We start from the raw sequence: 16967 nt of genomic DNA, 5'->3' as shown, positions 1-16967 counted from the left end.
CAGAATAATTCACAGCACAATAGGCTTTATGCCCAGCTGCACTACTTCCTGAACTTCAGCCAGCTCTTTGTTTCCTGTCTGCCATTATTGGACAAACTGATTAATCCAGGTGTGCCTGACCTCAGTAGTGACAACAACAATAATCAGACACACCTGGTGTTATGTGGATGAAGGATGAACCCAAGTGCAGACAGAGATGAACACTAAAGACTTTTATTATGACAAAACAGAAAACAAAACCCACGAGGGGGCAAAACAATATAAACAGGAAGACTATAACACTAAACTAGACAGGACTAAACTGTGACACTAAACTGGATACACTTAACAATAAACAAGACAAAACACTTGATATATAAACACTAGACTTGACTTGACTTTCAAACAGAGTACTCACAGGTTTATGGAACAATGCACAAGCACAGGACAATGAATACAAGAGGATTAAATAGGGGAACAGGTGATATAAATCAAACAATAATGAGGAGGATGACAAGGGAGCGGGGTAAAAGAGACAAGACACAGGGAACACGTGGTCTAGTAAACCAATACTAAGACCACGTGAACCCACACAAAACATGGGTCTGTCATGATTCTGCCACAAGACTAGATTAAACAAAGGACAAGATGGCAGAACCATGACAGAATCCCCCCCTAAAGGAGCGGCTTCCAGACGCTCCCCAGGGGAACACTAGACATGGGACAAGACAGACTGACAGATAGACAGACACCAAGAAAACATGACAAATAACATCAATGGGAGACAAGAATACAATACAAGAGGGTTGTGGTGACATAATAAAAACAACAAACAAGGGAGGGGGGCGGAGGCAAAACAGAGTTCATGTGAGGAAGTCCAGGTAGGGTGGAGCTGGGTGGGAAAGGGGTCTTGGGTTCAGGGGTAGTGGAGGGCTTGGGACGAGGAGTTCGGGCAGGCTTGGTGGGGATCTTGGAGGGAACAGGCTTGGCTGGGGATGCAGACTGGGTAAGGGGTACAAAAGGAGGCAAGGTAGGGTTCCAGGGCGTGGTAGGGGTAGACAAGGGAGCAGATGGGGGCGAGCCAGGACTCACAGGGTACGACGCTATATGAAGACGTCTCCTGACTGCTTCGAGAGAGTCTGTCCATCATATATACATCTGATCTGGGAAGTTTTGTCAATATTCAGGATGTGTGTTCCGGTGTTCACATGAACACGTATAACCCGGGCTTATCAAGAGTTCAATCATATTAATAATAATCACACTGCACGTGACGTAGGTGAGCACGTTCGCTTTCATATAGTGGTGTCCCATTTCATAGGGAAAGATTTGAACCCCCACTTCCCTCATTTAGGGGACTTTACTGTTGAGGGCACTCAAAACCAAGTGGAAGTTTTAAGGGGGTTAAAATGGGACGGGGCCTTAGTAAACCTATCAACATCAGTTGACGTGATGTTTGAAATGACTTATCGCCAGAGGAAAAACTATGATTTAGTCGCGTATCATCTGCAGCATTTTTGTGAAATCAACAAAAAAATGTATGTTACTTTAATTTGAAAAATTAAGTTAAACAATTTCAAATTGATTTTATAAGTTATGTCAACTTTTCACAAGCCAAAACTTGCAATTTGCAAAACCGAGTTGTTTTAACTTCATGCTGCTTTTTTTACAGTGAAAATGCTGTAATTTCACCATAAGTTTTTTATCAACATTTAAAAAATATTGCATAAGTTTCGTGCAAATCTGAAACAGCTACACTGTAAAAAAATACTTTGCTGCATTAAATTTTTTTGTTGAATCAACTTGGATTTACAAGTCATTTCAACTTACTATTATTTATCTTGACTAGAGATGAGTTGTTATAACTACAGGTGAGTTGTTATAACTTATAAAATTAAGTTGACTTTCCTCAACTATATTTTATAAGTTGTGACAACTCATCTCTGTTGACATTACTTGTAAATCTGAGTTGATTTAACAAAAAATTAAGGCAGCAAAGTTTTTTTACAGTGTACTTACACGATGGAATATAAATATCACAAGTTATTTAGGCAAAAATTACATGTGACGAATTTCAATTTTATTTTGGCTACAAGTGGGTGAATAAAATCTATGAAATCTTATATAAATATATATTCTTAAGAAAAACTGTCAGTAATCTCCAGTGTCTTCTTGAGAATCAGAGAGATCTCAGCTGTCTACACTGACAACTTGGGACCATTTTTTTTACCAGTGTATGCTTTGACAATGTAAAGACCCACAATGTAAAATTTAAGTGTATGTGTGCATGCATGCGTGTGTGTGTCCTCTATCTCTTCTTCAAAATGTGCTATGGTCTGTTTTCTGGTCAGTAATTAGATAAATGAAACCCGGACAAATGATCGTTGTGCATGTGGGCCAATGTGTGTGTATGCATGTGTGTGTTAGTGTATGTGTGCGTGAGTGTTTGACTAATGATCTCTGACAACACAGACTCAGGGGTCAGTTCGGGTCAAGGCAAAAGGTCAGAGGGCAGCTTTTCACAGTCACTCAATTGCACCGTCATTAAATCGTGTCGTGCTACCATTTCCCTACTGTGAGCGTGTTGGTGTGTTATGCTTGCAAAATTGACTTCTATATGAAATATTTTAAACCGCTTCCCTGATATCCAGAATGCTGATCTAACTCGCTTTCATCTCGGGTCACACAATTTGCATGCTCGGCTCTATTGTGCTTGTATTGATCCGCACTAGCACATCCCAATCCCTGGGGAAACCTTATTTATCCTGGAGCTCCATTCTTGAATTCCCCCGGAATGCTAAATGGTGCTAAAATTGTCTTTTGGGCTCATATTCACTCAGACTGACTCTTTATGTGTCTCGTCTTTGTATCTGAACCTTTCCATACGCATTACCATCACAAACGTCAGAACCTCACTGACCCGAGCAGTCAATTAGAAAGCACATACATATGCAGACACATACACCAGCGCGGCCCTCTATTCTGTGTACGAGGGACTTTTTGTTGGTAAATTTGGTGGAAAACTATTTAGATGAGCTAATAAGAAAGGTGAGCAATAAATGCAAAATATAAACACTGAGTTGTGTTTTTGGGATCAAATTTCTGACCATGAGTAACACTTAGTCTTAGTAATTACTATTCCTGTAGGTCAGGATGACTGGTTTTAAAGTGATCACTCCCACCTGTTAGATGATCCACTTGCACTTTGTTTGTGTGAGAAAGACCACCAACTCATAAGGAAGTCCTTATAAGGAAAATATCCTATTAAACATTTAACAAAACTCCTTAAAATCACATGAATGGCTAATAACTGATAATGAGTTTCATGCTTTCATAATGCAAATACTAGTGTTGGGGAAGTTACTTTTAAAGTAATGCATTACAATATTAAGTTACTCCCCAAAAAAGTAACTAATTGCGTTACTTAGTTAATTTTCATGGAAAGTAATGCTTACGTTACTTTTAAGTTACTTTTTCTTACTTTGCAGGGGTTTTTATGACTGAGAAGCCCTGCATTTAGAAATTGCATATTTCCATCAAAAAAGTGCCAAGCTTTGGTTTGCCATCTCCATTTCTGACTGAAACTTTTAATGCATACTTCTAAAAAAAGTAACTTAAATATTAATGTGTACATTTATAAAGTAATGCATGACTTGTTACTTCAGAAAAGTTACGTGCATTATTATTACTTATACCACGGGTCTGTTGAATGCTGCATTCTGATTGGCTCAGAAATGTTCTATGGGTGTTGATTATTTTTCTGTAAACCGCACACCTATCTTTTCAAATGTCTTAAAAATAGGCACCAGAGCAATGTTTGTGGTAACCGTGGTATAAGCGGAATAATTGACTCCGGTCCTTTGAATTATTTGAAAATAATGCACACCTGCGTCGTGCCGCATTACAACCTTGGTGTGCATTATTTTCTTATAATTCAATGGCCCGTCGTCAACCATTCCTTACGTAATGCACGTTACTTGTAATGCGTTACATAAATACATAAATAAATGCATCAATTATAAGTAGCCTAAAGGATGCAATGCCTTGCTGATGTTTTGGATTCAAACTAGTTTCTTTAAAACATTCATCTAGACATTTCAAGAGCGCAAAGTTTCAGAAAGCGCAAACTTTCGGAAGTTTCGCAGACTTGGCCAATCTAAGCACATTGTGAGACACGGTTGAGATGAATCATTAAATTCTCCATTTAACCTCATTGCTTTCTTGGAGAAACAGAAGAGATATTAATGAGATCTTGTGATTTGTGATGATCCTCTTTCTTGCTAATGCAGCCTGTTTAATGAATCCTCATGACTTTGGTCTGAAAGGAGTGCAGATATTTCAGATGACGGTGGTGACGACAGGGGGAGGTGCGACTCTTAAGAGGTCAAACTGCATCGGCATGCTTTCATTGTCCATGAATGCAACTGCGTGAACGTGTATGTGAGAGGGTCTGAGCTAATTATGCTTAATGCGAACGGAGACACAATGAGAGAAGAGTCCAGACTGAGAGAGAGAGAGCAGAGATATCCGTCAATGAAGTAGAGAATGTTGTGGGGGTGTTGAATGGAGGATGGGTGGACACACTTAAAATGATGAAATGCAGAGAGAGACAGAGAGAGAGACATGCAGGGGGATGGTAAAAACACAAAATTAAAGAGTTTTTTTAAATGCACAAACCTTGTGAGATGCATCCTGGGTAACTTTTTAAACATCACTGAAAGACAACAAGGTCAAGATCTTCCACCTTTTGGATGCTCTAACTTTTCATAAAATACAAAATATATTTTTTGTTACGAAATGCATAACAATATGTACAATACACAAAACTATATTCATGAATTTAAGCTTTCAGATCAGTTGAATTGTTAATTTATCTTTGATCTTTCTTTAATTGAATTTTTTTCTCATTTACACTTCATCGGCACAATGTTGTTTCACTTTCTCAAAATCTTACATCAATTCAGCTTTCAGATTCAAGGAAACTCAGTGGTGTGTGCATTAATGTTTATTATACCACGTTGAATGCTTTATTCTGATTGGCTAAGAAATGTTCCATGGGTGTTGATTATTTTTCAATAACCGCACACCTAACTTGTCAAATGTCTTTAAAATAAGCACCAGCCAATATTTTTGGTAACCGTGGTATAAGCGGAATAATTGACGACGGGCCATTGAATTATTCGAAAATAAGCTACCCGTGCTGTAACAGCAATCCGCTTCGCCTCGTGCCACATTAATTCAATTCAATTCAATTTTATTTATATAGCGCTTTTCACAAATGGTAATTGTTTCAAAGCAGCTTTACATTAATAGAAGCAGTGAAAAGCACAGAAAATCGACAGATAGCACAACATAATACACAATAGCATAAGCAGCTAAATTTGTTGCGGCTATGAATCAACATTATAAGCGAGCGTATTACTAATGTAACGTATAGAAGAGGAAGCTAAGTTAAGCCAATGAAGGCTGCCTCCCTGGGTTGAAAAATTACCACTTAGGGTGTGCATTATTTTCATTATTTTCATTATATTCAACGGCCCGTCGTCAATTATTCCTTACATCATTTACATTTATACTGTATGTGTGTTTCCTGGGATCAAACCCATGACATTTTGGCCTGTTGAGCTACAGGAACAAATTCATTATTAAACAACAGACACTCATAAAAAAGATATACATTTTTTTATAAATTCTTTCTTAGCAACAATTTGTAGTGTTTTTAACACCCCAGTCATTTGATCTGTGAACAGATCTGTGATCAGTAGAAGTACAGCAGTGGCGTGTGAAAATGTTTCTTTGTGATTGTCAGTGTTGTGCTAAAGGCAAGTCAAATATTCTTACAACATTTAAGAGGAAAAACAATAAATAAACATGACTACACAGTGTAGTTTAACTGTGAAAGTACACTATGATATATGTGTTAGTATGAATGAGTGTGTGTTCAGCGTCGCTTGTGTTTACGGTAGATTCGCTTTCCAATTCTCCCGAGCTCTCGTTGACACACTCGCTCATTTTCCCGAAACATCACAGGACCAGGACTGTGTTCTCAAACACAATTACCTAAATGTTACAACTTTAACTTGACTCTTTGACCTGGGCCAGTAATCGCCATACTCACATCACCTAGAACACCATAAAAACGACCAAAAAATTTCTAAAAACATAAACTACCCACGACATCCTAATAACGACAACACCCCAATAACTAACCACACCAGCTTAAAAACTACCCCTGTACAACAAACTAAAAACAACTCACAAAACCCTATAAACTACCCACAACACCCTAAAACAACAAACAAAAACCCTATAAACTACCCACAGCACCACAAAACTACCCAAAGTACCCTAAAATCAACCCATAGCACCCTAATAACGACCCACAACACCCCAAAAACTAACCTCACCAGCTTAAAAACTATCCCTGTACAACAAACAAAAAAACAACTCACAACACCCTATAAACTACCCACAACACCCTAAAACAACCAACAAAAACCCTATAAACTACCCACAGCACCACAAAACTACCCAAAACACTCTAACATCAACCCCATAGCACCCTAATAGCGACCCACAACACCCCAAAAACTAACCACACTAGCCTAAACCCTATAAACTACCCACAGCACCACAAAGCTACCCAAAGTACCCTAAAATCAACCCATAGCACCCTAATAACAACCCACAACACCCCAAAAACTAACCACAACAGCCTAAAAACTACCAGAAAACACACTAAAAACATAAACTACCCACAAAATCCTATGAACTACCCACAACACCCTAAAACAACCAACAACCCTATAAGCTAGCCACAGCATCACAAAAATACCCAAATACAATATGAACCCACAACACCCTCAAAATGACCCACAACCCCCCAACAACTAAAAACAACAGCCTAAAAATGACCTACATCACACTAAAAACTACCCACAGCACCACAAAACTACCCAAAACACTCTAACATCAACCCATAGCACCCTAATAACAACCCACAACACCCCAAAAACTAACCACACTAGCCTAAATCCTATAAACTACCCACAGTACTACAAAACTACCCAAAGTACCCTAAAATCAACCCATAGCACCCTAATAACGACCCACAACCCCCCAAAAACTAACCACAACAGCCTAAAAACTACCACAAAACACACTAAAAACATAAACTACCCACAACATCCTATGAATTACCCATAACACCCTAAAACAACCAACAACCCTAGCCACAGCACCACAAAACTACCCAAAGTACCCTATAATATGAACCCACAAAACCCTCAAAATGACCCACAACCCCCAACAACTACAAACAACACCCTATAAACTACCTACAACACCCTATGAACTACCCACAACACCCTAAAACAACCAACAAAAACCCTATAAACTACCCACAGCCCAACAAAACTACCCAAAGCACCCTAACATCAACCCACAACACCCTAATTACAACACCCAAAAAACTAACCACAACAGCCTATAAACTACCTACAACATTCTACAATCAACCCACAACACCCTAAAACGACACACAGCACCCTAAAACTTAACCACAACAACATAAAAACTACCACAAAAACACCCTAAAAACATAAACTACCCACAACACCCTAAAACAACCAACAACAACCATATAAACTACCCACAGCACCATAAAACTACCCAAAACACCCTACTGTATATATGAATCCACAACCCCCCCAACAACTAAAAACAACACCCAAAAAACTATCAACAACAACCCTATTAATTACCCACCAACTACCCAAAGCACCCGAAAAACAGCCCAGAACACCCTAAAAACTACCCACAATTCCCCCAAACAACAACACCCTAATAACAAACCACAACCCCCTAGCCTACAAACTACCAAAAACACCCTAAAAACTACCCACAACACCCTAAAATTAACCACAGTTTCTAAAAACTACATACAGCACCCTAAAAACTACCCACAACACCCCAAAAGCACCACAAAAGTCCCCACAACACCCTCAAAACAACCCACAATAGCCTAACATCCTGTCACCAAACTTTGCATGGGCGAACATTACTAAAATAAATTGTAAATAGGGACTAAAATGCACAAATCAGTACTTACACATAGACAAAAAAAATAGACTGAATGTACTCGAGCTAAAGCGTTTGGCAAGATCTTTCAAATATTGGAAGCCATAACTTTCAGCTCTTTCAACTTGAGTATGTCTGCCTTTCTCACAATCTCACTGTCTCAATGTTCTTTCATCTTACCATGGTAATAATGTAAGAAGTGGCTCATTGAGGAAATACACACAATGCTATATTTGGGGACAAACCCCTACCAGAGAGCTGTGAAAATGACACTGTTCTTCTCAACGCTCTTTCTCATGTGTGTGTGTGTGTGTCAAGAAGAAAGACTGCAAACACAGCTGGATAAAGATCTTAAGAACTAAGACTGTTCATCCCCCAAACATATATAACAGAAAGCAATAACCAGACCGGAGAATCGCTGACCAATCAGTTTCATGGATCACTACACGACCACTGCAAACATTCAGGCAGGAATTAAATAAAATTGTAAGTTCTTCAAACTTGATTTCAGTATTTATTTCAGTTTAGATAAAGAACATATTGATATTTTATTATCAGATTTATCCACCGCATTTGCAAAACTGTAACAGGTATTGCAGAAATTAGACACTATTCATCAAAACACTAATGCAGTAAACACTAAGAATCAAGATGCACACATAAAAACATGCACAATTGCATGCACACGCACACAAACACGCACATTCACTTTTGCTTTCATGGCATGGCTCTGTCCTTTGAAGTGGCCAGCGGAGAACAAAAGCCTCACTTTACACACAGCAGATCAGCAGGGAACACACGCACGCACACACACACACACACACACACACACACACACATGCACGCACGCACGCACACCAACACACGCACGCACGCACACAAACACACCTCAGCAGGACTACTGGACATGAGACGTTTAATAAGTCAAAGGTCCTGTCATAACCACATGAAAGACACACTCACATACACACTCATATGTGTACACACAAACACACACTATACATAAAGATAAATTGCATTGACCATACAAAAGAATATTTGATTTGCTTATAATGCAGTAAGATGAAAGAGAGCCACAGCGGGGCCACAACGAGGGCAGGGCAACATGCAGAGAGCTCCATTTACCCCCAACCACCCCATCCATCCCCCTCACATAACTGCAGTGGATTTATCAGATCTTCAGATAAATTAGTTTTGTACATCACTACAATGTATTACTTTAACCTTGACTAGATCTTACAGACTTTACTTTACATTTAGTGCATAGTCTGCCATTCAGATCAAGACAAGTATTGCAATTAAAATGTAAATGTTACAATGTTGGTACTATTAGGATTGATTAGATTACAATTATGGCTTTGAAAGGTCACTTTACTGAAATGTTTCTCATGATCTTATCTTATCTGAATGTGTATGCTAAAATATTTTATATAGTTTTGTAGAAAAAATATAACTCCTTCAATATTGTTTGTAAACATCTCACGGAGAGAGATTAAGAAGCTAAATGAAAAAATGAAGACAAGCAAGTTCAAGCCGAACCATGTTAAGTTAACTTTTTTATTTTTTTGTTAGAACATGTCATTTCATAGTTTTTTAGTTTACTATTATAATGTCCAAAAATATGTGAGCCTGTCTGTAAAATTCAGGTTAAAGTCTCATAATCTAATAATGATATTTGTATGCATCAGTTAATATTAAAGATATCGTGATTATACTTTTACAGAATGTTATTTACTTTGTGCAGTGTGACATATGCATATATTAAAAGTTTAATTCTTAAGCATTTATACTATAATGATACTTTACTCAAGGATGCATGTGCATGTATATGCTTTAACTGATATAAAGACTTTATAAAATGATTAACATTTGCATGTGAAGCCTAACAATAATAAAACTGAATGAATCTTGTCAAACAGACCTTGCAAATATGTAAAACTAAGTGTTCAATGTTTTTTTAACACTGGGGACAAACCTTGCAAATAAATCAAAAGAAATTGCAATGGTTCCCATTATGAAAGCATTAGCTGTTTACCATTACATAATTTCTTGATAAACTTATTACATTGTTATTTAATTGTATCCTATTGGTAACACATTACCAGTACAGAGAAGAAGACCATTATAGTTTCCATTAAAGCCAATGCAACTCACATTATAACCATTAAAGTGGACATTTCACGACTTTTTAAAGATGTCAAATAAATCTTTGGTGTCCCTGGAGTACATATGTGAAGTTTAGCTCAAAATACCATATAGATCATTTATTATAGCATGTTAAAATTGCCACTTTGTAGGTGTGAGCAAGAATGTACCCAATTATAGCACTTAAACATGGAGAAGTCAGATTGTCATGATATGTCCTCTTTAAATTCTTTTTTTTCAGCACAAACGGATGCATTTGGTTATTTTTAATTAAACCACTTTATTGAAACAAACAGAATCCATTGGCTAATAAACAACGCGTCCTAACGTCACTACCAACTTGTGTTATCTTTCAAATCTTTCCTATAAACTCAGAGGAGACTGATTAAATATTCTTCTGTTGTGTGAATAGAAGAGATGCCATTCATTAGTCTCGATCTCCACGCCTCTGTGGGTGTGGTTTAAAGTTTTGCCCAGTCCTCAAACTCTTGCTGGTCTGCGGCGAGACTTCAGTCTGCAGCTGCGCGCCCGGTGTCCATTACGCGCACTGGTCACACGCTACGGACTGATCGGAGGAAAGAGAGGGAAAGTTTAGTGCAGACAGGCCGGTATTTAAGATACTTGAAGAGTATGGGATCGATAGATATTTATTGTGTTTAAAACAGAGTTTGGAAGGCAGGAGACAGAAGGACCTGAAGTGCGTGCGCTCTAATCTGGATAACCGGAGTATCACTTTACGCGCAGAGATGGCGGTTTCGGGTTTGAGAAGTTTCGCGGTTTGGATTTCATTTCTGACGGGTTTTACGATGGCCAGTTACTCAGAAGACCAGTGCAGCTGGAGAGGAAGGTAAATATCAAACATGCATAGTTATATGTCTCAAGATTTTATATGCATTCCGTTACGTTTGATCTGATGCAGTCTTGCAATGCAGTTTTGCCACATGGGAGAACTTTTGTGCAATTTACAGCGTGGAAATTTTGTAAAAAGGAAAGGATCAAAATACATTTTTATTAGTGCAATATGTTCTCATCTCACAATGAATATTCTGTCAAAATAGTGCAATACCCAGATAGACAAGTTTGCCTGCTGGCTGCACGTTTAAAGTTCGTTAGATGTTTGCGCAAATGCAAAAGCGCAAAAAAATTAAGCGAGGTACATAGTTTGTCAAAATCTTGAAGCCTTAGAGTATGTTTTCCGTTACTGCAGAGACTTTAAATGGTTGAATGGGCATTAAGAGTAACCAGTAGATGGCGTTTGCTTTTCCTTCAACATTACGCATTGGCCCAATTACTCAAGAAAAGTTTTTAAGGACAGTTTGCATGATCAATGAAAGCTTTTGAGTTTGTAGTGACTCATACTGTCATAGTCTCTGTGTTTTCGGATCTAAATATTCTTCTGCACCAGAATAAATGAAAGCTATTCTGTAATATGCCTATACACTCACATCTTCTCCATCTCTCTGCAGTGGTCTCTCTCAAGCAGTCAAAAATGTGGAGCAGGTTTGGTTGAGGTGTGCAGAGGGCTCCGTTGAGTGGCTGTACCCTGCCGGAGCCTTACGGCTCACTCTTTCACCCCGGCTGCCTTGGAGTGCCATGGGTCCTGGCGAGTCCAGCAGCCGTCCGGTTTCAGTCTGTGTCAAGCCGGATCAGCACTGGCGTGGGGCTCAACTCTACCTGGAGCGAGGTGGTGTCCTGGAGCTTCTGGTGGGAGATGGGGATGAGAAAACCAATCCACAAGTGCGCTGCTTCAGTGCCATTCCTGGAGAGCGACCGGCCCTCTTCCTACAGGCGACACCTCACCAAGACATAAGCAGACGCATAGCAGCGTTTCGCTACGAGCTGAGAGGGGATTGGACAGCGCAGCTGTCAGTCAACACGGATCCAATCAGCAGCGAAGGTGAGGATTCTGCAAGCAAAAACCAGCTGTGATTTGTGCATCTTTTAAATGAATGAATGCATTTGATTGAATCTCAATGCAATGATGCAGAATTTTCTAACTAATGGTCGAGAGTAACATGGGTGATGCCCAGAAATATTTTATAGTGACCAATGGGATGTGCAATGTTGATAAAGCATAATAATAGCATAATAAAGTTTTAAAAACTATGAAACTCCAAGAGTAAAGATTAAGTTTAATTTAAATAAAAATGTGAATTTAATTTTGATTGACTAGTGAACTTTCAATAGATTTAAAAGTCTGAAACCATCAGATGCTTTCAGACAGACAAAAACTTTATTCAAACTTTGGTGAGACTCTGCATGACGTCATCTGTTATATAGAAAAGCGAAATCATAGCAAAGTTTTGCAACATGTAACAAGCTACAAAACTTTACATTCGGCCTGTAAAGTAAATTCTTTACATGTAAAGTTTCTGGGTCATCTCTGCCGGACAGCGACTTCCAGCCAGCGGTGAGAAACGGGGGGTGGGAGTGTTTGGATTTGAAGAGAGGAAAAACGAGGGGGAGGAAGGAGAGACAGACAAAAGCTTAGTATGGGGGGGGATCCGTCTCTATAGAGGGCCATTTCAGTGAACTGCATGAGAGCTCAGTCGCCGTGGTTACGGGGGGGTTGGGGGGGAACTGCACAACTTAAAAAGTGGATCTTTTGTTCGGAGTTTTGGGAGCAGAGCGGACAAGGGAAAAAGACGTTTCAAAGTTTTAAAGGGCCGACAACTTTCTCTCTCACGCGCACCCACGCAGACACCTGTTGCACTTTTTAAACTACACGTTCGATTATTAATAAGTGGAAACTTATGAGTCAAGGTGGTGAGTTTGTGTCTGAGTAGCATACCATGGTATTACTATTTGATATTGTTACTTTACCAAAGCACCACCATAGCTGGCATTCACACACATGGTTGAGAGGGAAGTGTTAGGTGTTGAAATGAGAGGATACACACCTCTGTCGTTGGCTTTGATCAGGTGAGATAGGTCACGCCTAACAGGAGCTCATTTACGACCGCGCTGGGGTTACAAAGCTATAAAGTAACAGCTGCACATTAAATCTGCGTCTCATGTTTCTCTTCTAACCTTCTCTCTTTCTTGTTCTTCTTCTTTAGGAGTTTGCAGGCCGTGCAACAACACAGAGATTTTAATGGCCGTCTGCACCAGTGACTTTGGTGAGTGCTTAAATGTTGTGTTTTATTTCTTTACCTAGCCAAATCAGGACAAAACACATTTATATACACGGTGCAGTTATCCTGAAGCAATCGGTGCTTAAATGCATGGCCCCATGGCTTTTAAAGTTCACACATTTGCAAATGTCACAGATTCAAACTCGCGTATGGGGTGAAAGTAAGAATACAATACAATTACGGTACCTAAGACTGGGTTACTTTAGATAAAGTGCATAGGATAAATTTGCTTAACAACAGCTAACTTATTTAGATAATAACAACCACAACAACTGAGCAATCCTCACCAGACCTTATGAACAATAACAAGCTCAGTTAAAGAACTAAAGATTAAAGGTGCAATGTGTACATTTTAGCGGCATCCAGTGGTGAGGTTGCAAATTGCAACCAACGGCTCAGTCCACTGCTCACCACTCGTTTTGAAACGCATAGAGAAGCTACGGTAGCCCCCACTGGAAAAACATGTAATTAGTAAAAAAAAGTTTGTCCGTTAAAGGTGCAGTGTGTAAATTTTAGCGGCATCTAGTGGTGAGGTGCTGGTGAATTGCAACCAATGGCTCAGTCCACTGCTTACCCCTTGTTTTTTTGTCACATAGAGAGGCTATGGTAGCCACCACCAGACAAACATGTCATTGGAGACAACTTAAAAAGTTTGTCCATTAAGGTTTTCTATAGAAACATGGCGGCACAAAATGGCGACTTCCATGTTAGGGGACCCTCCATATATGTAGATAAAAACGTCTCATTCTAAGGTAATAAACACATAATAACGGTTCATTATGAAAGGTCTTTATACACCACTGATAATATAGTTTTGTATATTATTTTGCATTTCTGTCAAGAGATCCTTCTAAAAATTACACACTGCACCTTTAAGAGCTTCTGTAGAAACATGGCGGAACAAAATGGCGTCTTCCATGTAAGGGGACCCTCTGTGTATGTAGATAAAAACGTCTCATTCTAAGGTAATAAAAACATAGCGGTTCATTATAAAAGGTCTTTATACATTCCTTATAATATAGTTTTGTATATTATTTTGCATTTCTGTCAAGAGATCCTTCTGAAAATTACACACTGCACCTTTAATGTTTATATATAAGTAATGATATCTATAGGTTTGTCATCTTCTGCACAAATATCATCTTTCTAACATTTCTGGCTTGTGTTTTTTTAGTGGTTCGTGGAAACATCCGGTCTGTAGAGACAGACTTGAATCTGAAGGCGGCGGTGATCAAAGTTAGCGCTACTCGTGTCTACAGACAGAAGTTTGCATTGTTCCCCGAATCGGGGCGTCTGACACGGTCTGGAGAGATTCGGACGGCGCTTCAGTGCGGCGTTCGGCCCGGACCCGGCAGCTTCTTGTTTACCGGCCGTGTGCACTTTGGGGAGGCGTGGCTTGGCTGCGCCCCACGTTATAAAGACTTTCTGAAGGCATACGAACAGGCCAAACAATCCTTAATGATTCCCTGTACTCTGGTTAATGACTGATTGAAGTACCGTGAACATGTTTGGATGAAAGTTGACTCACAGAAGATTCAGCCGTGAAATTGTGGCTGTGTGAGAAGCACCATTCTCCTGAGGTTTGTGGAACGAAAGACAGATGTTAAGGGTTAATTGGAGGAAAAAACACTGGAGGGGAGAAGTGCTTCGGACTGTAGGGTTATCAAGACCCGCTTTTAAACTCAGGACGTTTTTCTTTGGACACTTTGTGGTATGAAAATATATCACTGAATATCGAATAAGTCGACGCTGGACACAGTCAAACTTCGCCTGCGGGTTGAGGTTTTCAATAAGCTGTACGCAGTGCATGTAGCGCAAGTGTCTTTGCAGTATTTAACGGCAACGAAAAACATTTTGATTTGTCAACAATACTTTATATTGAGAGTATATATTTTTAAATTCTCATTTATTTTTTAAAATTTGCACTGATATGAAGAAGAGGACCGTGGCGAGATATGAACGCTGCAAGCACTGAGAACCAAAATGGATTTGATTTTATGTAGCATAGCACAGGAAGAGATTTCTATATATATATAGATCTATATATATAGTGAGAAATATATATTTCTATAATATTGGATGGTTTATATGCTAACATATGAGAAATATAACAAAAAGAGAACAAATAGTCATAGCATATAAATCATTTCATGGTTACAGATAGCAGGTGCAGATTACCTCCAACATCACCTTTACTCTCCATCAGTTATGCATTTACATTTATGGTTGTTCTGGTCTAAAATCATCATACATTTACTTGAATAATTCATGGTGGAGGAGGCAAATCGGAGCACTACATGCGTTTGATGGTTTCATTTTGGCAACGTGGCATTGACACGCTGTCCGTGAAACATCAAGCACATTAACTGTCACATTAACAGGGTATCCTCATGGCTGGACTTTATATGTAGTTGAATATATGTATTTACGAAACAATCTATAAAGATAATTTAACTTTAAAGCTAAACTGCCAGATGGTATATAACCAGATTCTCTTACATAGACGCTCATGTTGTGATCTTATAGTGACTTTGCTGCTGAATTTCACACACATTGACTTTCATCTCATTTTTCTGTTCATCCACTTCATCGTCTTTATTTTGTACTTTTTTAAAACCAGTCCATCATCGTCAACGATGTTTGTGCACTAAACGAATGAACAAAAAAGAAACCAAACGTGAGCGAACAGTAATGCAAAGCCGCCATATTTTATGCTGCCTGTGTGTGTTAATGTCGAAACGTCTTTAAAAACCAATGTGACTGCTGTATGTAAAACTTATATATGTATGTGTGTTTTATGTGGATATGGATGTATATAAGATGTTTTAGAGTTTTAAAAAGAAGAAAAACTGGATGAAGAAATATTCTGTTAACATTGTAGAGTTTGTATGGATGTGTGGAGAAAAATAAATTATAAAAAGCAAAAATCATACCTGTCTCACTATCCTTATGGCTTTTTTATCAGCACATGTCTTTCCTGGGGATCAAATCGTGACCTTTCGATTGCTATTGCAATGCTCTACCAAGTGAGCTTTGGAAACACAACTACTATTGGTGAATTTGACATGTTTTCACGTGTAAACAACATTAATTTTATTGATGATCACATGTGAAATTCATGTGACTTTTCCGTAATGCCTGCATTAAATGGATAAAGTAAATTTGTCATTTACTTACCCTTAAGTTGATCCAAACCTGTAAAAATGTTTTTGTTCTGATAAACACAAATGAATGTTTGTAACACAGCAGATCTGTGGCACCATTGACTTCCATAGTAGAAAAAAAACACAATACTATGGAAGTCAATGGTGCCTCTGATCTGTTTGTTTACAAACATTCTTCAAAATATCTTCTTTTGTGTTCAGCAAAACATTGTGATCGTCTATACATTGCCAAAGAAGGAAAAGACACCAAATGATGTTTGTTGGTATTAAAAGCTCTGTTGCAGTCGTATAGGTGTATATTTCACTTTATTATCATTGCTCAGTTAAAACCATAGAATGTAGTTATAAGGTGAACAACAGGAAAGTGAGGAAGGGTGTTGGTGAGCTATCCAGGGTGTGTGTTTGTATTTCAGGTGTACAGTTTGGGTGTCTGCGTTTTTGGATTTGACCTTCCAGACGTTCCAGA

At 38.7% G+C, this 16967-nt stretch overlaps 1 protein-coding gene across 1 annotated transcript; it reads left to right on the top strand.

The window, feature by feature from the left end:
• The first annotated feature begins 10539 nt into the window (after positions 1-10539).
• Positions 10540-16267, top strand: metrn (meteorin, glial cell differentiation regulator). Its single transcript, XM_055182922.2, has 4 exons — positions 10540-11050; positions 11670-12100; positions 13263-13322; positions 14512-16267. The coding sequence occupies exons 1-4, from the start codon at positions 10950-10952 to the stop codon at positions 14823-14825; spliced, it is 906 nt and encodes a 301-aa protein (XP_055038897.2). The 5' UTR covers positions 10540-10949; the 3' UTR covers positions 14826-16267.
• Positions 16268-16967: the final 700 nt, after the last annotated feature.

This window comes from Misgurnus anguillicaudatus, chromosome 25, assembly GCF_027580225.2.
Source record: "Misgurnus anguillicaudatus chromosome 25, ASM2758022v2, whole genome shotgun sequence".
Classification (NCBI taxonomy): domain Eukaryota; kingdom Metazoa; phylum Chordata; class Actinopteri; order Cypriniformes; family Cobitidae; genus Misgurnus; species Misgurnus anguillicaudatus.
The sequence above is the reverse complement of the archived record's forward strand: the minus strand, read 5'-3'. Positions and strand labels throughout refer to the sequence as shown.

Coding starts and splice junctions, on each gene's coding strand:
- metrn (XM_055182922.2), top strand. CDS start 10,950: ATGGCGGTTTCGGGTTTGAGAAGTTTCGCGGTTTGGATTTCATTTCTG. Junction 11,051..11,669: donor CAGTGCAGCTGGAGAGGAAG/GTAAATATCAAA, acceptor ATCTCTCTGCAG/TGGTCTCTCTCAAGCAGTCA. Junction 12,101..13,262: donor GGATCCAATCAGCAGCGAAG/GTGAGGATTCTG, acceptor CTTCTTCTTTAG/GAGTTTGCAGGCCGTGCAAC.